Source organism: Anastrepha ludens, chromosome 4 (assembly GCF_028408465.1).
Source record: "Anastrepha ludens isolate Willacy chromosome 4, idAnaLude1.1, whole genome shotgun sequence".
NCBI lineage: Eukaryota > Metazoa > Arthropoda > Insecta > Diptera > Tephritidae > Anastrepha > Anastrepha ludens.
Genome location: NC_071500.1, coordinates 25,042,663 through 25,063,814, shown reverse-complemented (window position 1 = coordinate 25,063,814; position 21,152 = coordinate 25,042,663). Strand labels below are relative to the sequence as shown.

Genomic DNA, 21,152 nt, shown 5'->3' with positions numbered 1-21,152 from the left:
GATTGCAAATACAAGCAGAAATGTGAAATAGAAAACATAAGTCGTAAAAAAATAATTGCAAAAAAAAAAAACAAATAATTAAATAAATACCAAGAAACAAATTAATATAAGCAGAATATGTGTTTTAATGATGCCTTCTTCTTGATTGTCACGATAACCCCCAGTCGTTTCTTTCTCGTACTAGCCGGCGCCTGTTGAACACCCCAAGTGAAGCCAAGTGCTTTTCCACCTTACCTTTCCAACGCAGAAGAAGTTTTCCTCTTCCTCATAAGCCTCAGCTTCAGCGATAACCTCTTAATTCTCTCTCTAAACAGTCTGTAGTCTCTGGGAGCCAAATATGATAAGTATACACACATATATGATATAAAGTTCAATTCATGTAGGTTTACCATTGTTTTGAATGACTTGTGATTACTATTTTTTGGTCAACAGTGAGCAATCGCGGCACCCACTTTGAACAGAGCTTTCTCATAGTCAAATGTTCATGCAATAAAAAGCCAACTCGTTCTTTTGATATCTTTACGATTCAGCTAACGCACGCAACTTTACTCTCCGATCATTCAAAACGGATTCCCGTTTCTTTTCCGGAATACTATTTCCTTACAACTCGTGTCCCGACAACCTGTATCCCGACCAGAGTTCGTAAATACTTATCATTGATGAGTAAAATATCCCTCATTCAGCTGATAAAAACTCAACTCAATGCATTTTGTTTTGAGTTTTTCATTTCTGCTTAAAACCAAACAAGAGAGCATCAGTTATTTTTTGAAAGAGCGAAAAAATCATTTATTAACATTCCTCTTTCGACATTCTTTTAACATGCGCTCTTTGAAAGCATCAACCGAATTGAGTGTTCGCTAGCTTATTCTTTCCTCTCAGATTATTTAAAAATGATAAACTCTCTTCAACAGTAGCAATCATTTTGTATGCTCAGTGAGTTTTCTTTGAAAGCATCATTTTTTATCACTCTTTTATATTGACACATTTTCCTACTTGAATTTCTATCCCCGTTTGTTTTTATTAAAGCATTTTTGTGGCTGGTTTTCGTTTGCAAGTGTTTCGCGTGTGTAAAAAGTGTAAAAAATGGGCAGATTTTCTAGCTGTTTATCAAATTGAATGAAAGTTTATTCAAAAATACAGATTTTGACGAACCGAACGACGATCAGTCTTAAATAATATATTTAATCGACTTTCACTAAATTCAATGAACCTCAACTTTAATGAATTTTCTTTTACTTTCTTTCTTTGAAATTCTTTGAAATTTTTATTTTCATATAAGTTTTATTGTATTTATGATTTATATTTAAAAAAAATAAATGAAATAAACTTCACTATTCTCGCAAAGTATTGCTTTCATTAAATAAAGCAGAAATTGGTTAGGATATGCTCGAAATGCATATTTATAATTGAGCAATGCAAAAAGGGACAATATTGAATATCAAATTACTTATCATTGATAAATTCATATAAACTTGAGCTCAAATAAAGAGCGCATCATTTACAAAACTCGGGGGAAGAAAACAAAGCGAATGCTCACAGAACGACCAGAACTCTTTGTATACAAACAAATGAGTAATAAAAGTGTTTGAGGAGTTTACGCAAAATAGATCCTCTCAATGATTTACTCAGAGAATATTTTGTATGAGTTTTATTGCATTTAGTGATAGCTTGAAAGAGTAGGAGTGAATTTTGAGCGCTCTACGCACTCTGATCCCGACAGATATTTTTCCCCGAATCTAATTTCCCGACAACTTTTTTCCCGAAAATGCAAGTCCCGACAGTTAAAAAATAATAATAAGTAGTAAAAGGAATTTTATTAATATACATATGTGAATCCTGTTTTGATTGTGCAGGTCCTCTAAGTGTGATAACATCGTCACTATTCATGACCATTACAGCTCTTGCACTGCATTCACCTTTCCGCAATCGATTACAGTGCCTAAACGTTTTTCCATTTCTTTCTCTCGATTTTAAATATACGTAACCGTCAATGTTTAATTTGTTACCGACAATTTTACCTAACGACCCCATGTTTTCGAATTAAAACAAAAATGTTCAAGAAATATTTTAATTTGAAATATCAAATTACAAGTTTATAAACAAAACTGAAGGTTTGTCATATTGTTACCATGACAACAATAAAGAATGATATGATATAAAAATGTCTAAACAAAGAAAAAAAACATTTGTCGAGAAAAAGGTTGTCGGGAAATTGGATTTGGGAGAAAAGTTGTCGGGGAATTAGATTCGGGAAAAATATCTGTCGGGAAACCGGTTGTCGGGAAAAAGGATTTCATGAAATAGGATTCGGGAAAAAGGGTGGCTACCTTCAAAACGATTTTGTTGAGTTCTTTTTTTAATTTTGTGCTGTTACCGCCTTTGGTGTCATTTGGACGTCCACTGTGTTGTGCATCATCGGTGTCTCTACGATCACGTTTGAAGTCAGCAAACCATCGTTTTATTGTTGCTTCTGATGGAGTGGAGTCCCCATAACACTTTTCAAGGCATTGCTTCGCTTGAACGGTATTTTTCCCATCAAGAAGCAGTGTAAAATTAAAACAAAAAATTCTTTTTGATCCATTGCTTTGAAAATAACAAAAGTAGCGACACTCTTAGCGGAGTAACTCACGAACCAATGAATAAAATATTATGAAATTTTAACATCTGTCTGTTTAAGGTTAGTATATATATTTATATATAATTGGGGGCGTACACCCTCTTTTGGGTGTTTGGCCGAGCTCCTCCTCCTATTTGTGGTGGGCGTCTTGATGTTGTTCCACAAATGGAGGGACCTACAGTTTCAAGCCGACTCCGAACGGCAAATATTTTTATGAGACGCTTCTTCATGGCAGAAATACACTCGAAGGTTTGCCATTGCCTGCCGAGGGGCCACCGCCATTAGAAAAATGTTTTTCTTAATTTTTGGTGTTTCACCGAGATTCGAACCGACGTTCTCTCTCTGAATTCCGAATGGTAGTCACGCACCAACCCATTCGGCCACGGCGGCCGAAGTACGAACTGAAAAAGAGGTGATTGCAATAAAACTAGTGTCATCTATGTATTAGGCCCAGGATTTTTCAGCCCATGTGTTGCATGCCCACATTGGTGCTTCAATAAAAACTGCAGAGATGTGTTAAAAAAAAAACAATAATTACATTTATTACAAAGCTATCAATAAGTAGCTCTTCAGCATATCTGTTTAACGGTTTTTCTCCACGGCAGTGTATTTATTAGTAAGTTTCGAAAAATAACCTATTTGGAAATAGACCTTAGCACTTTCTTAAAGCCATTTCTATGATTTTACTGCTCGGCATACAATGAATCTCCTTAAGTAAGTTTTAATGTTACATTTTGTTAGGGCTTTAAAAATACATTCGAGTTAAGTTACAGCTTATCTTTACGACTAAGTTATTACTGATATAAAAAATATCGATGATTTTTTTTTATTTTTTTGGAAATCTAGCATTTTCCATTTGTTGGCGCTTTCGGACGACATATTTTACTACGGCCATTAGCACCGTATACTATGTTGCAGGAAAATGTGAAATATCCACAGGTGGATGACTTTGTATAGTAAGTCGATTGGAAGTTCTTATTTTCCTGCGGTGGATTTTTCGTGTTGTCCATACTACCAGTAATCGACTTGGTGACTGTTACATAACTATCCGGTTTTCGGTGCTGGATTGAGTCCTGCTCTTCGGCGCTATCAAGGCCAGTATCAGTAGGCTGTGATTTTACTGCCTTAGGGTGGAATTTTTTCTCCACATTAACGGTACCCCGAAAGCCACGAGGTACCACTTCAGTGGTTGATCGGAATGGATATTTTTGAACACGGCCATTTTGATTTTGTACCAAGAGATATTTATCTGATGAACTGGGCACAGCGGCTTGTTGGCTTTGTGTGGGTGAATTTTGTGTATAGGTTCGATATGATGATTGAGAGTCGGTTTTGCTATCGGACTTTGCGGAATTTTCATTGTAGTACTCATCGTCTTCGTCGTATTCATCGTACGGTTCCTCTTCTTCATCTTCGTTTAATGTGGAATCGTCGTCGGTAACTTTGTTGGCGTTGACGACTGGAAAAATATCTTATTAATATTCAGTATTGGTATTATTATGTATAACCTACTTTCTTTAACACTCTTTGAAGACTTCAGGTCTAGATCAGGTAAGGCGCCGCCATCAGCTGATAGTGCTGTTCCACTAGGCCCACCGTACACGGTGTCTACACGGTCAGTCACTCTAGAAATAGTTTTTTAACCTATGCAATGAAAAGTGTTGATATAGAGGGACTTACGCATCCGCATTTCCAAATTGGCTTATGCTATGAAATAATTCACGATTCTGTTCGCGGTAGCTTGCAACTTGTTCCTTAGTACCAGAGGCTGATTGTGCGGCTCCATGGTACGAGACACCGAAGCTGGAAAAATGTTATTTTTGTTTTACTTTATTGTTGCAATTTCTTTCAATAGGGGTTGCTAGATTTACGTAATAATATAAGAGCTTCTTACTTAGATGTGCCTTGAATCTGCGACTGACTCTGGCCCGAATGGCTGCCAGATTGCGCAGAAGCTTGACCACCTCCGCTAGTCGGTACTGCTGGGCTGCCATCTTGATTGGGCCGGAAACCAATTTGAGCTTGTGACGAAGTTTGTCCCGGCCCACTAGACTGTGAATCTGCCAAGCCTCCTTTATCATTTGCTTGTACCTAAAAAAAGTGAATAGGACAAAATAGATAAACAACAACATCGCTTCTTTATAACGCAATACAATACCTCGCTCTGACTTTGATGGATTATACCCCCGCTCTGTGAGGAAGCCTTGGTACCTCCATCTTTCGAATTGACTTGTACTTGAGCTTGCGATTGGGCTGCACCACCTTGTCCTTGAGACTGACTCATAGCTCCTTCTTTGCTTCCACTCACTTGAGCATTGGCTGAACGGTCGCTATCAGATGTTGAAGCGCTGGCACTGAATGTTCCAGCTGAACTGTACGTTCCTGATACTTGAGATTTTGCAGTACCTCCATTCTTTTTGCCTTGTGAACTAGCAGCTGCTTGGCCATCGCTAATGGAAGATTCCGCTTGGGAGAATGCATCATCTGCTCCTCCCACACCAGATGCTGTTATCAAGTTACTTGGCCCTTAAGAAAGACATTTTTATATTACAGACATTTGCAATAAAATAGACTTTGCGTAAAATTTACCTTCCACTTTATACTCACCCAAAGCTCCCACTCCAAGGGAAGCTGCTCCAGGATAGACTACTCCTCCGGGTACTGTCGACACACCACCTGGGATAACACCAGTACCACCAATACCACCTATTCCAGTACCTCCGGTTCCTGTCGCAATTAGTCCATAAGCTTCACCTGTTGGTGCACCAGTACCTACACCACCGCCTTGGCCATATGTCGATACTGTTTGTGGAAGTGAAGGATAAGCTCCAGATGGACCTACTCCAGGGCCAGTACCAGTACCAGTACCGTAAATATCACCAGCGCCTGGTTGTAAACCTGCACCTGGTTGGTAGCCTGCTCCTGGTTGTAGACCTGCACCAGGCTGATAACCCGCTCCTGGCTGTAAACCTGCGCCTGGCTGTAGACCTGCACCTGGTTGATAACCCGCTCCTGGCTGTAAACCTCCGCCTGGCTGTAGACCCGCTCCTGGCTGTAAGCCTGCGCCTGGTTGTAGACCTGCACCTTGTTGATAATCCGCTCCCTGCTGTAGACTTGCCCCTGGTTGATAGCCTGCTCCCGGTTGTAAGCCTTCGCCTGGTTGTACACCCGCTCCAGGATGTAGACCTGCTCCTGGTTGATAGCCTGCTCCCGGATGTATGCTTGCGCTTGGTTGTAGGCCTGCACCTGGTTGATAGCCTGCCCCTGGTTGTAGACCTGCACCAGGTTGATAACCCGCTCCCGGCTGTAAACCTCCGCCTGGCTGTAGACCTGCGCCTGGTTGTAAACCTGCACCTGGTTGTAGACTTGTGCCTGGCTGTAGACCTGCCCCTGGCTGATAGCCTGCTCCCGGTTGTAAGCCTTCACCTGGTTGTATACCCGCTCCAGGATGTAGACCTGCTCCTGGTTGATATCCTGCTCCCGGATGTATGCCCGCACCTGGTTGTAGACCTGCACCGGGTCGGTAACCTGCTCCGGGCTGATAACCTGCTCCTGGTTGTACACCTGCGCCAGGTTGATAACCCGCTCCTGGCTGTAAACCTACCCCTGGCTGTAGACCTGCGCCTGGTTGTAGACCTGCACCTGGTTGATAGTCTCCGCCTGGTTGTACACTTGCGCCAGGTTGATAACCCGCTCCTGGCTGTAAACCTGCTCCTGGCTGTAGACCTGCACCAGGTTGATATCCCGCTCCCGGCTGTAAACCTCCGCCTGGTTGTCGACCTCCACCTGGTTGTACACCTGCGCCAGGTTGATAACCCGCTCCTGACTGTAACTCTCCGCCTGCCTGTAGACTTGTGCCTGGTTGTAGACCTGCACCTGGTTGATAGCCTGCGCCTGGTTGTAGACCTGCACCAGGTTGATATCCCACTCCCGGCTGTACACCTCCGCCTGGTTGTCGACCTGCACCTGGTTGTACACCTGCGCCAGGTTGATAACCCGCTCCTGGCTGTAAACCTCCGCCTGGCTGTAGACCTGCACCTGGTTGATAGCCTGCGCCTGGTTGTAGACCTGCGCCAGGCTGATAACCCGCTCCCGGCCGCAAACCTACCCCTGGCTGTAGACCTGCGCCTGGTTGTAAACCTGCGCCTGGTTGTAGACCTGCGCCAGGCTGATAACCCGCTCCCGGCCGCAAACCTACCCCTGGGTGTAGACCTGCGCCCGGTTGATCTCCAACTGCACTACCGATGCCAGGAGTGTATATTCCACCCGACTGATCTGGTCTGTATAAGGCTCCCTGTGAAGTACCACTGCTGGGCGCAGATGGTATGCCAGAAACACCTACTCCGGGTTGCCAATATGATCCGCTTACATCTGGCCCTATTGGCTGTCCTCCAATTCCGACTCCATATCTACTCCCAGGCCCGGTTGGTACACCAGTTTGAGCTGGACCAATCGAACCAGATCCATAAATACGATCACCAGGTTGAACACCAGCTCCATAGGTATCACTTGGACGTATGCCTGCTCCAGGGCCCACTCCAGGTCTATAGACTCCGCCTGCTGCTGGTCTGTGTACTCCATCATAACCTACTCCAGGACCGAAACCGGGCGCATAGCCAGGTTGATAAAGTCCTGCGGGACTAGCACCAGGTCGATAAATATCACCGGGATGTGCACCACCACCGATTACTCCACCAGGTTGCATTCCAAATCCTGGCCTTAATCCAGCAGGAGGTTGCACACCTCCGCTGGCATCTAGGCCTCCTGGCCTCACTGGTTGTCCTACATGAGGGCCACCCTGTATAAGCGCTCCCGGTCTTAAACCAATTCCGGGTCCACTAATTCCTGCGCCATCTGGTCCAGGAGGAAGGGCAGTTCCAGGTCCGTATACACCACCAGGTGGAAGTCTACCACCTGCTCTTAAATCCCCTCCTGGTTGAATACCTCCCCCTATACCTACTCCTCCAGGCCCAGTAGGTTGACCGCCAACATCTTGTCTATAAGCTTCACCGGGTTGTAAGGTTGATCCAGGCTGTGCCCCTATACCATCACCACCGATGGGTTGACGACCTACAGCCGGACCATAACTGCCACCAGCTGGAACCCCTTCGATGTCACCAGGCCTTAGAGCTCCACCTACCGCACCAGGTTGTAATCCAGTACCTGGTCTTAAAACTCCGCCAGGTTGTGCTCCAACGCCACCAGGTCCACTTGGTTGACCAGCACCCGGACCATAAATTATACCTGGCTGCAAACCAGCGCCAGGCCTTAATGCAGCACCTGGTTGAACAGCACTTCCAACACCTGCTCCTCCGGGTACGCCAAAACCGGGGCCATAACCAGCTCCTGGTTGTACACCTGCGCCAGGTCTGAACGCGCCACCTGGCTGAACTCTTTCTCCTCCAGGTCCAGTGGATTGACCTCCAACTCCCACTCCATATCCTGCTCCAGGTTGTGCTCCAGCACCGGGTCTTAAAACACCTCTTCCACCAACTCCACCAGACGGCTGAAATACGCCTCCCGGTCCAACTACTCCACCGGGTCTCACTGCTCCAGCGGCTCCAGGACCACCGGCCGTACTAATTCCACCCGGACCATATCGCCCAACAGGTTGTTGACCGCCTGCACCAGTACCTGGAATACTTATTAAAGCATCTGGTCTACCACTGCCGCCAATTAAAGTTAGTGGATCCGGAGAGCCGGCCGGATATTCTACATGAAATAATGTTTGTCAAAACATCTAAAGCTTTAAAAGATATTTAAACACTTGCCGTAAATGGGACTTGTTGCACATTCACTACAGTCCCCCATAGAAAATTGGCTTTGCGCTTGTCCCATGCCATGGCTTCCAGCTGGGAGTAAACATGCATTATTTTATAGAATTTATTTAAAAAATGTTTGTCATGTCGTACAAACTGTTGTTCTGGAGCCGTGTTCATTAGCCTCTGCTTCAGCTTTGCCGTCTTGCTCTGGTTTACCAAAATTCAGATACTGAGATTGCGTCTGACCGCGCAAACTTAAAATTATGCAAAAACAAAGTAGGTAAAAGTTATGAAAACCACATCTCTCCATACAAACTTACTAGCCTCTTCCGCTTCGCTTGGATCTATCCAAATCAAATTGATCATTACTGACATCATAACTCGATTCTGCTACACTTCCATCATTCGAAGGCTAAAATTACAAAAACATCTGCTTTTAATAACTATACGTAGTTGTAATGCATAAGAAATAATTAAGGATTACATAATATAATATACGGAATGAAATTCGGAAAAAATGGTGTTCCCCTTTTTTTTATGATAACTCTACAAAATTCACTGAAATAAAATAATTGAGTATAAAGTTTGCCATTCGGAATTCACAGAGAGAACGTCGGTTCGAATTTTGGTGAAGCAACAAAATTAAGAAAAACATTTTTCTAATAGCGGTCGCCCCTCGGCAGACAATGGCAAACCTTCGAGTTTATTTCTGCCATGAAAAAGCTCCTCATAAAAATATTTGCCGTTCGGAGTCGGCTTGAAACTGTAGGTCCCTCCATTTGTGAAACAACATCAAGACGCACACCACAAATAGGAGGAGGAGCTCGGCCAAACACCCAAAAAGGGTGTACGCGCCAATTATATGTATACCTATATATATAAAGTTTGCTGTAAATTTAAAGAAAGTATTCTTGTTTTCTTAACACTTTTCGAGTGCAGATGGTCTTTAAAAAACCTTTCATATTTCGATTCTGCACAATGCGTTACGAAAAAGTTGAACAGCGTCAAATCGCAGATCAGATGTGGCCAATTGACATCGCCGAGATGGCTGTTAACACGATTACCGAACTGTTATGCAAAAAATTGATTGTAGTACAGGCTGTTTGGCATGGCGCGCCATCTCGCTAAAACCAAAGAATATCTTCAATTTCCTACCACAAAAAATCGTTTATCATGCCACAGTTGCGCGTTTTCAGTAGCATTTTCAAAGAAAAATGGGCCTAGGACGCCAGTGCTTCAAAATATAGACACATCGCTCCAAACTGCCACTCTCTGAGCACGTATTGTCTTGACGACGGTCATGTGCGGTTTTCTGATCACCAGATGCGACAGTTTGTTTGTTAAAATGCGTTTTGTCAGAAAAGATGATTTCGACTTCTTTTCAATTGCACTGTTTCAGCTAGACAACATTGGCTTTGCAAATAAGTTTGCGTTGATTAAGCGCAGAGTGATCATTTCGAAAATGAACTGTTATTGTTAAAATAACTTACATAAGATTAAAAATATATATCACTGGCAGCCGCCGTAGCCGAATGGCCGTATGCCAGAAATTAAAGCCCGTGAGATCCACAACATTTGGTTCCAACAATGCGCCGACGGCACTACTTGCCATACAGTCCGTGAAACAATGGATTTACTGCGTAGTCGTTTCGGTGAGTAATTTATCTCTCGTCTCGGATCAGTGGATCGGCCACCAAGATCGTGTGATATCATATCTTTGCACTTTTAATTTGGAGGTATGTAAAGTCTAAATGCTTTATGGATAAACCAGCTTCGATTGAGGCATCGGAAGCCAACATTACTAAACTTATTCACGAAATACCGACCGAAGTCCTCTAGCGAGTCATTCAAAATTGGTGCTTACGAATGGTGTTTACATTTGAAAGGATTATCATTAAAAAATAAAGGTCATGAATGGTTCTAGAGAAAAATAATAAAGATTGCCTAATTAATTTGAATTTCGTTGTTTTATTTCAATTTAAAATTCGATACCTCTATTGTTCACCTTTTAGTGGTTTCTTATTAAAAAGAATTGTCATCAAAAACTACGCCACGGTACTCAATCTCACTGAAACTCTGTAGCACAAATTCGACATGTTGTACATATTTAGTTAGCAGGAAAAATAATAAATTTCGTCGAGAAGGTACATAATTAGAATGCATTTACTAAAATTAAAAAAAAAATTGGAGATTTCAGGCACTAGAAACGGTTGGTGTTAAAAATTGATGTAATTGGACAATAAACATGCCCCGCACCTGCAAAATGAACAATATTCAGGGTCCGGCACAATATACAGGGTCCGGCACTAGAAGTGTAACCGTTTAAAAATTCGGTAAATTTAGTTTGGAAAGTTTCTTTTATTCAATTCGAAGAAAAAAAAGGGTGAGAATAATACGAAATTAATAATCAATTTACTTTTGCTCGATATGACCACCTTTTGTCTTGGCTGTGGCCTTGAGACGGTCCAGAAGCGAATCGCAAGCTGCACGAATGTGACTTGCAGGTATTTTGGCACACTCGCGGGCAATGGATTTCTTCAGCCTCTTGAGACTGGTGAATCTTTTAGTTCGGCCCTTGCTCTCCAAAATGGACCAAAGAGAATAAACCATCCGATTCGCGACTTGTGAATTTGAGAGACATTGTGTGGACATTATGAAGTTCAAGTCACTTTTTCAACCATTTCACGTGAGGTTGCAGTCTTTAGATGACCACCTCCATGACGTTTCGCGATGCTACCAGTATCATTGTAACGAGTAGTGGTGCGATAAATAAAACTTTTATTTACTTTAAAGTGTTCAAGCTCACGAACAATCTCTGGATTGTCATTGACCACCTCCATGACGTTTCGCGATGCTACCAGTATCATTGTAACGAGTAGTGGTGCGATAAATAAAACTTTTATTTACTTTAAAGTGTTCAAGCTCACGAACAATCTCTGGACTGTCATTTACCAACTAACAGACAGCTGATGCCGGTTACACTCCTGTAATGTAATTAATAATAATATATATTTCTTTTTTTTTTTGATCCACTTGGGAATATAGGGCTTCAACAAAACATTTAAATTTTATTCTATTCACCGCTGGTATATTTACGACATCCCACTTTTGGTTAACTGCTTTTAATTCAGGGAGGGTAGAATGCCTTCAAGTACTTCGTATGTGTCCTTGTGGGTTCCATTCCAATGCTGTTTTGCTAATATCTCCCTCACTACCGCGTTTCCTAAACATTTTGCATGCCTGCAGGATCGCAAAGACTTCTACTTGAAAAACACTAACAGTATTCGGCAATTTTAAGGAAATATATAAATTGGCTGATTTAGAGAAAACCTCTGCTCCGACTCCATCTTGGAACCGTCAGTGAAGGCAGACGTGCAAGCTTCGGTGCAGATTTTCCCCTCGATCCAATCTTTCCAATTTGGAAAAATTGTTCTAGCGCGACCCTCAAACTCTAGTTTGCGGTCAGAGAGATCTGTTCGAAGTTCGGAGAAATATGGTGTTAACTGCCTGAAAATACTACCATGCCCCTTGAGAGATTGCCTCCAGAGGCCAACCTCCTTTAACCTAATTGCACTTTGAGCTGCGATGGACATGACGTAAAAGTCGATGGGAAGTAAATGCAAACGGGCATTCAGGGCAGCACTGAGGCAAGTTTACATGCTATACTGGCCTTCTTTACCCGATTTTCAATGTGTAGCTTCCAATGGAGTTTGGAGTCAAGTATCACTCCAAGATACCTAACTTCCGATGGAGTCGGGAGAACGTGGTTGTTTAATTTGGGAAGTCGAAAGGGTGGAGGTTTATATTTTCTGGTAAATAGTACCAGCTCCGCTTTGTCAGAGTCGACTCGGAGGCCGCAGGTGGCAGCTCAACAACTGAGTACAATCAGTTACCTTTCCAAAACCTCAGCCATGACTGAGGGAAACGGTCCCGATACCATCAGGACCAAGTCATCGGCGTATGCCACTACCTTAACCCCTTATTTAGCATTATCAGAACTTCGTCAATAGCAACTAGCCAAAGTAGGGTGAAAGGACAACCACTCGTGAAATTTAATAAAATTACCATGATGCTCATATATATACAATACATACAGTTCAATATATTTGTTATTTATGCTGTGATTAGCAGTTTTCTCTCAAATTATTCTCGAGCTATATTGGTGTGACGAGGCATATACATTCCACTAAAGGTGCTGGCCCAATTTAGGCTGGCTGGGGTTCGTTAACTGCCAACAATTAATGGAACAATACTAAAATTTAATATATGAAATGAGAACAAATGAAGTACGGTGAGGTTTAGAACAGCTCAACGTTCTATTTTCAACGCTTTTGACATTAGGAAAACCCCTGTTCATTTATTTTGATTAAGTTTAGCTTCATTTGTGAATTTTAAGCAGGTTAGAGAGTCGGTTTATTTACATTTGCTTTTCAAAAATGTGTCCAGAAAATGCCATTGAAAAGCATAAAAATGATATGTACATTCTGGAACTGGTCCTCGTCTCTCTGAAAATACCCGCGCTTTTGACGATCTAATATAATTGCGCATCCAAAACTTTCGTTGTTGGCGTGATTGGCGTCTTATCTTGAACATTTTTACTATTAAAAGAAAAAATCGCTGTATTTTTTCACTGCTTCTAGTTTACATCATGATTCAAATATGCATTAAGTATTATTGGACATGACTAACTTCTTTGTTTCCTTTTTCCTTTCACGAATTATCTGATTGTTATGAAAGGGTTCAAAGTGTCCATTTGACTGGACAAGTTTTCAAAGCAAAGCCAGAATGCATTGGGCCAGTACCTTCAAGCTCGATTGATACGTTGCTGAATGACCGTGCCGCGCTTGTAGTGGATACCGAACATGTCTCAACATATTTTATGTGCACATCTGACCTTTTTTACGAAATCTATATATTGATCCTTTAATTAAAAGGAATACGGCACGCAACGACTGTCTAGCTTTCATTATGAAGTTTGAAGGTATTTTATGTATTGGGGTTACAGAAGATGTTTGGACCTTTGCACATTGGTGAGTATCGTAGGCGATGGAACAATGGGCTGTGTGGGATTTATGGCGACATAGACATCGTGCAGCAAATAAAGACCCAGTGGCTTCGAAGGCTCATGTCGCCCGAATGGATACAAACGTTTCAACTTTGAAAGTATTCGATGTCGTACCCGCTGGCGGTAGCAGAGGAAGAGGAAGGCATCGTTTGCGTTGGAAATATCAGGTGAAGAAGGACTTAGCTTCACTTGTAGTGAGCAACTGGCACCGGTTAGCACGAGAAAGAAACGACTGGCGTGTTTTGTTAAATTCGGCCAAAATCGCTCAAGTGGTTATCGCACCAATCAAGAAGAAGAAGAACGTCAGAACTGGGATTTGGATATTCAATCATAATCAAATGTACAGAATTGTGCGAAACCTAAGTAAATGAGGCATAAATGGCTTTGATTTAGTGATGGTAGATTTACGTAAACTTACATTGTCTAGCCTCCCATAAATCACTTCAGATGGGACGAATTTCATATAATTAATAAATTGAACCCAACTTTTTTTATGTGCTAGTCACTCTAGTATTTTTATTTTAGGTACGTACGTAGATAGATAGGTTAGATGGCAAGAGTACCACTGGTTCACCACAAGTAGCACTAGAGTGCCATTTTTTATCATAATTTATAGCACTACCTGCGAAAAACTACAAAACCATCTACAATCATCCAGTACTGTTGATGGGGTGTAAGAGATACAATGGATCTGGGCTGGAGAACTGCTTCAGCTTATCGCCGAAAGGTACACTAAGGAATCTCAAACACCTAGCCGCTAGGCCCGGACATTTGTAAAAAAGTATTCAAAAGTATATTTCTCTGCAGAATCCCCACAGTTTCTGCAATGGAGGTTGTATAGTAGTCCGCATGAGTACCGATCACCCAGTGACCAGTGAACACCGCAATAAGTTTGAAAATTGAATGGCGGGGAATTCTCATCACCTTAAGAGTCCTGTTTCTATCGTATTGTGGCCATAGTGTTTTTGAAATAGCGCACGATGAGACAAACCTCCATCTGCGTTGCGCTTTTTTAGAAAGAAATTGTGCAGTTTCCCTTTAACAACAGTCAATGGAGCACCGATGTCTGAGAAGGGGACAACTGAAACCAGTTCTGTCGACCTCTTCCTGGCAAGCTCATCGGCAATTTCATTTCCCTCTATATTCCTGTGCCCAGGAACTCAGATAAGATTTATATAGATATAGGTGTTTATTTTAGAGTCTTTACTAAAAATATTGCATTAGTATGTTTGTGTTTTTGAAAGGTGCCTCATAAAACTTTAACTGCGCCTTTTGGAGTTTCGGCTGCTTTCACACTGGGTAAAATGGATTGATTTGATATCATACTTTATTTTGAATTTGTATTATACATTTGTTTCTTAATCCATTTCTTTATTGCGACCTGTTTTTTAAGCATTAAGCAATACTTTTACTAAGAGCTATTTCATTTATTTAAGAGAAAAAACATTTATAGAATACACCCCAATTACTTATTTTAAGATACGTAATAATTTATTATCATACGAGGTCTTTGGAAGATTTTCTCTTGAATCTGGTGAAGGTTATGGGGTTTGCAATTATTTCTGTTACGAAAGGGTTTGAGTGCGATTGGAGTCTTGTGTTGTGTGATGTGACATATTTTCTTATTTCTTCAATTGTTGTGGGTACTTTGAGATCACAATGAATACGAGCATTTGGTTTGTTTGAAATCATTCTGAGGGTGATGTGAAGCAGGTTAAGGTTAAGGTCGGAATGGTAAGAATTTCTTTTTTCAACAACAGAAACAAATCCTAGTATCTTTTCGTACTTAAAAGAAAACTCCTTAAAACTAGGATTTGTTTTGGGCGTGGAGTGAGTAAAATAGAGATATTTAAAAAAAATAATTTTGGTTGGAATAGGTTAGGTTAGGTTAGCCTGTTTGGCAACAAGCCACGCATAGAACTTTTGGTCCTTAGCGATACCAGATGGAGACCGACCTCTATGAATACCTAAAGTAGGATGTCAGCGCTTTTGTCGAATCTAAGCAGCGCTGGGAGATCCGCTTTTGAGACGTCCTCCAGACCCTCAAAAAATTGGGTTCCCAGGCATTTTAAACGCGTTTTTGATAATGCCAGACAAACGCACAGAAGGTGCTCTAAAGTTTCCTCTGTATCCTCTCTGAACTTCCAGCATTTGTCGTTGCTAGCAATCCCTATCTTGTACGCATATGCAGCCAATATATTGTGGCTTGTTAGCATACCTATGATAGTTCTGTAGTCCTTTCGCGAGTGCGTAAGTACGAATTGAGTCAGTTTTTTGTCGTTAGTTCTACACATGACTTTCGCTGTTTTGCATGAGGTTAGATTAGTCGCTAGGTGGACTAATCTTCCACTCGCCTTTTCATGTAGTCGTGCATTTCATTGTATGTTGTATTTGGCGGTTTTGGTATGTCGTTCTCTTGTTCAAAAGGTAGTCTAACAACAATTTTTGCTACCTCATCTACTATTTCGTTTCCCATAATACCTTTGTGACCAGGCACCCAATAGATATGCAGCCTACTGTTTTGCGGCTAGCCTCTCTATGGCCTCCCTGCTCTGTCGAACATTTTTTGACTTAATGCTATATGAGCTTATTGCTTTTATTGCTGCTTGACTGTCCACGTATATATTAATTGTTGAGTTCTTTCTAGTTCTAGTGTAAGCTTGGAAAATATTGCTGTGGTCTGGCAGCTTGATAGGCTGCCTTAGTTTTGAGCAGTAAATACCCGCTCCCACTCCAACTGAAGTTTTAGAGCCGTCTGTATAGATGTGAAAAGTTCTATGGCCAGGCTTCATGCTTTTGTGCCATCCCTCCTCTTCAATTGTAGTGCGAAACCTTCTTTCCCAACTAAAGTACGGAGTCATCTAGTCTTTGGTTGGAATAAGGGGAACATTTAATTGAAGTGACAATAAAGAAATTATTATAATTATACAACGATGTTGTAACAAGTAGTTTGTTAAATGTCTACAAGTTATTTATGTACATACGTCCAGAATTTTCAAAAAATCGAATTTTTTTTGATATTTCGAAAGTATAGTATCTTAAGAATATACTGTAAAATTTTCGTGCAAGAATTCCCAATATTATAGCTTCTACAGCCCATTAACTAGGTACAGAGCGGTCCGCGCGCTCCTGTACCTCAAACTTTAAACACGTTTTTCTCAGAACTACTTTTTCCGGCACGGTCTTCCTGATAACTCATATAGTTTTTAATATTTTTTGATGCGTTTTTTTTTCAATATTCGAAGTGTTTTCTCTATAGATATAGAAATCCGGCTCGACAAACTATAACTACAACTTTATTTTACAAGATTTTTTTTACTTTTCACAGATCCATCAACATTTCAAGGAGAAATGATGCAGATCGTGGAGCAACTTTTTTCATTGAACTTTGGGTCACGTGATTTTTTATATATTAATATTTGTAAAGAAAAATTAAACTAAAATTTTTTATAAAGTTTCAGTAATGTGTAAAATTTTTTTATATTTATTTATATTACATTATTATTCCTTCTAAAAACAGTTTTTCTTTTAGCGCATTTTTGGCGCTGCTGGACATATGTAACCGCTTAAGCTTATCCAAAAACCTGAGACCCATCGAGTCTATATATTTACGCACTTGTTCACAAGAGTATCAGTTCACATAAGGGTTGAATGGAACCGCTTAAGGATTTGAGATACCGGCACACATATACGAAAATGCACAGAACGAGGAGAGGAGTCGATCTAGTCGATCATTTCCATGAGTGTTGGTACACAAAGTAGTTTGGTATTGAAAATGAGCGAAATTGGCCAATAAGCACAGCCAAATGCTATATAACGGTAATTTTCAAAAATCGAAAAAAAACTAGTTATTATAAACCAAGTGAAATTGGTAAATGTGATAAACTGGTGCGTACGATCAACCCAATTTTTAAGCACATTTTCGATTGTTTGGGCTCCAATTTCATGAATGGCAACTTCGATTTCGTGTTTTAAAGCATCAATTGTCTCTGGATGGTTCGCATAGCATTTGTTCTCAACGGCTCTTCACCAAAAATTGTCCACCGGGCTTAAATCACAGCTCCGAGGCGACCAATTCATATCGGAATTTCGGCTGATTATTCGGTTTTCAAAAACGGTAGCCAAAAGTTCGAGTGTAACTTTGGCAGTGTGACAAGTTGCACCGTCCTGTTGAAACCAAATGTCGTCCATGTCATCCTTTTCAATTTTAGGAAACAACTCTTTGAGAATGTCACGGTAACGTTCGCCATTTACTGTAACCGCGGCTCCTCGCTCATTTTCGAAAAAAATGGTCCGATGATGCCGCCAGACCAAAAACCGCACCAAACAGTGACTCTCTGGGGATGCATTTGCTTCTCTACAGTAACGTGTGGATTTTCTGAGCCCCAAATTCGACAATTTTGCTTATTGACGTAGCCACCGATGTGAAAATCAGAAAAGAAGAAGAAGACTCACCACTTTGGAAATAGGTTTTCAATATTTCTCAATTTTGTTCAAGCATATAGAGCCCCATTTCGTAAATGTCAAACGTTTAAGTAAATTATGAACACATTTGGCATGTCATTTGTGTTACCATTCTCAAAAAAAGAGGTGGTTCAAAAAGCAAAGGCTATATGGCCCACCCTGTATAATTTTGTTTTCCTTATTCACTCCACTCAGGAGCATATTGCCTCGACAAAACTCAGTCTTGCGTTGGTTTCTTTAATAAAATATAATATAATATTACGGAAATATTATTATTTCGATCGGTTTTAAATTACGCACACTTTTCTAATACTAACTTTTTCTATAACTCTCATCGTCTGTTTGAAAGTATGCTGTATTCCACAAATTAAAATTCCACTCAAATTAGCGTACCTGTCGCCGTTTTGTCTTTTTTCTGGCGTTTAAGTTGAATTCGATCTTTTCTCTATTTGAAGTCTTATAGTAAGTCTTATACTTTTGTGGTACATTTTAACCCGCTATAGTCTTTAGTTATGAGTACGTTTGGCCCTTCGCGCAAATCACAAAACAGCTAAGAACCCCATCTATTGAGTAGCTCAAGGCTGAACACACCATATATCTAAAATATTTATAGTTTCTTATGCCGATTTAACATAAAAATGTACAAAAGGGTGAACACTTTGAACCCCCTAAACGTACATATATTTTCAAGACGTGGGTGCACGCATTTTTTTGTTTTTTGCTCTCCTCCAGCAGTTGCGTTGTCCGATCAAATGGTTTCCTATGCTTGTTGATCATAAGAATGTGAAAAAGTGAGAGCTTTGACTCCCTTAAAAAAATTCAAACATAAATTTTCAAATCGCCGACAAGCCTACATTTTTTGTCTTCTCATCAGAATCAATTATTGGAACCTAGTTGTTTTTGTTTGTGTCTATAGCATTATAATAGCAAGTTTCACATAATTAAAAAAAATTGATTTTAACAAATTTTATAAAGTCATTGATAACAAAGTTGTAGTAGAGAAATTTCTAGACGTTATAGTAAATTTTGTAGAAAAAACTTTCAAGAAAACCGATTTTGACATATTAGAATAAAATGCTCGCCCCCTGCCTTTATAATCATGTAACTACTCGTATATCGGCCGCCAGAGCCGAATGAGTTGGTGTGTGACTACCATTTCGGAAGGTTAGATAGGTTCAAATCTCCGTGCATGAAACACCAAAATAATATTTTTTTCTAAAAGCGGTAACCCTTCGGCAGGCAATGCCAAAATTCATGCCATGAGAAAGCTCCTCGTGGAAAACCATTTGCCGTTCTGATTCGGCTCATAACTGTAGGCCCCTCCATTTGTGGAAACAGGCGGAGGAACTTATTCAAACTTCCAAAAGGGGTGTAAGAGCCAATTATATTATATATACATATATCGAGCGTGAAATAATAACTATTTTCTGCCCCTGTTCCCCAAAAGTTGACTGCGCCATCACATTGATAGACACTTGGGACAGATTTTATGACCACAACACGTGTTAGCTGCCAACTACTCCCATTTTTTATCTTCTCGGTAAAAAGCATTTGCCGTTGAAAGGAAGGCGTTTTCTGGGCATAACGGTATTCCAAAATTTCTATGCTCTGAACATTTAATTGACTTCGCCAATGAATCTTTTTGTTGCTCAAAAAAAAAAAAAAATCGTGTTTACTTGTAGCTTACAACAAATACAATTTAGCTTTCGATGTAAATACGCAAGTAATTTTTTTTTTTTAACATTTGTTCATTGAACCCATTGGCCAGATATGAAGAAGCAAGTTTATATAAAGGGGTTTCCAATAACAGGCAACACACAACCACACACAAGCAACGAAACGATTGATAATTTACGGGAAAAGCTTCCGGACCGTGTTATCTCTCGAAGAGGTGATCACAATTGGCCATCGAGATCTTGTGATTTAACACCTTGTGACTTTTTTCTTTGGGGCCACGTGAAAGAGACGGTCTACGTCAACAGCCCAGGGTCGATTCAATACCTCAAAGATGGAATTCGTGAGGCTATCGAGGATATAGGGCAGCCACTTTGCAATTCGGTTATGGAAAATTTCATGAAAAGAATATTGTCCTGTAAGCGTGGTCGTGGTCGTCATTTGCCTGATGTTATTTTCCACTATTAGCCGCATACCTTCCTCTTTATAATGAAATAAACATCCGATCATTTATATTAAAAAAATAGCATTTTTCTTTGAATATTGAAATAACAGCACTTATTGGAAACCCCTTTAGAATATCACCAAAAGCACAAAATGAGCAAGCATTTTTTAAAATGTATCTCGCTTATTTATAGCGTTGATTTGTTATCCTTCGAACTCGTCTTAATTGGCGTAGCGCTTCAGTTTTCGAAGATTTGGTTACTTAGATTAGTTACTGGTTAGTTGAGAAATTTCGAATTGAGACTTACTATTGTTGCTCCATTTGTAGCTGCAATCAACAGCGCAATGCCGACGAAAGCCCAACGAATGGGCAACATAATTATCCTTGGCGTAGGTACGCGCACAGTTGCCAAATTCTTTAAGGTTATGTATTCACTCCACTATTCTTTCAAAGGAAATACGATTTCTCGAGCTGTAACGATTTATTATTTGTAATTGGTTAACTCAATACATCACATATAACTATTATGTAATCATATTTTTATATAAGCTCGCTTTCACTACTCAAGGATATGTGTCACATGAATATAAATATATTTTTTTTTAGATGTAAATATTTCACTTTCTCATATTCTGCATTTTTATTTGTACACTACAGCATATGTACATTCACATCCTTTCAACGAAACACACTCTATATATTTGATTTGTTAAATTTTTTAATATTTTTTTTCTTACGAGGATTAATTCCGAATTGAGGGCTTCCGATCGCGACAACCACTGGATTGCGAATAACAGCAATGCCAACCGTTCGGCCCACAATTGGAGAGCTTCAATTGAGACGAGTAAGTTCATTTTATAACTGTCGATGTGTAAGTGCGTGTAGGAACAAGAACAAGCAACAAGTAATAAAAAATATATATTGAAGAGTTTTATAGATTTACATTAATTTTAATACGATTGCAAAGACACGCCACACACAAGCGTACTAGGGACGCTTGTGTACGCAATGGCTGCTTGTCTCCAAACCATAGTCACAATTTACACTTGCACAGGCATAGCAATACATGCCTTCACATATGTGTATATGTGTATGTATGTTTGTATGTGCTCAGTATGCTGGTGT

The 21,152-nt window shown here is 40.4% G+C and overlaps 1 protein-coding gene across 2 annotated transcripts; it reads right to left on the bottom strand.

The window, feature by feature from the left end:
- Positions 1-3,136: 3,136 nt before the first annotated feature.
- LOC128861268 (fibroin heavy chain) lies at positions 3,137-20,845 on the bottom strand. Of its 2 annotated transcripts, none has more exons than XM_054099261.1 (11): positions 20,765-20,845; positions 20,335-20,498; positions 8,700-8,791; positions 8,530-8,633; positions 8,389-8,469; positions 5,207-8,329; positions 4,776-5,143; positions 4,512-4,708; positions 4,298-4,420; positions 4,130-4,242; positions 3,137-4,076 (listed from the first exon to the last, which is right to left on the bottom strand). In XM_054099261.1, exons 2-11 carry the CDS (start codon positions 20,401-20,403, stop codon positions 3,460-3,462), a joined length of 4,887 nt encoding a protein of 1,628 aa, XP_053955236.1. In that variant the 5' UTR covers positions 20,404-20,498; positions 20,765-20,845; the 3' UTR covers positions 3,137-3,459. The 2 variants fall into 2 exon arrangements, with proteins under 2 accessions (XP_053955236.1, XP_053955237.1); XM_054099262.1 differs by having other exon boundaries at positions 5,225-8,329.
- Between the last annotated feature and the right edge of the window lie 307 nt (positions 20,846-21,152).

What these genes read in the sequence shown, in the direction of transcription:
- LOC128861268 (XM_054099261.1), bottom strand. Translation starts at nt 20,403, where the DNA reads ATGTTGCCCATTCGTTGGGCTTTCGTCGGCATTGCGCTGTTGATTGCA. An exon ending in TGCAACAAGTCCCATTTACG is followed by an intron (nt 8,330 to 8,388) that starts GCAAGTGTTTAA and finishes TATTTCATGTAG; the next exon opens with AATATCCGGCCGGCTCTCCG. An exon ending in CAATTTGGAAATGCGGATGC is followed by an intron (nt 4,243 to 4,297) that starts GTAAGTCCCTCT and finishes AACTATTTCTAG; the next exon opens with AGTGACTGACCGTGTAGACA.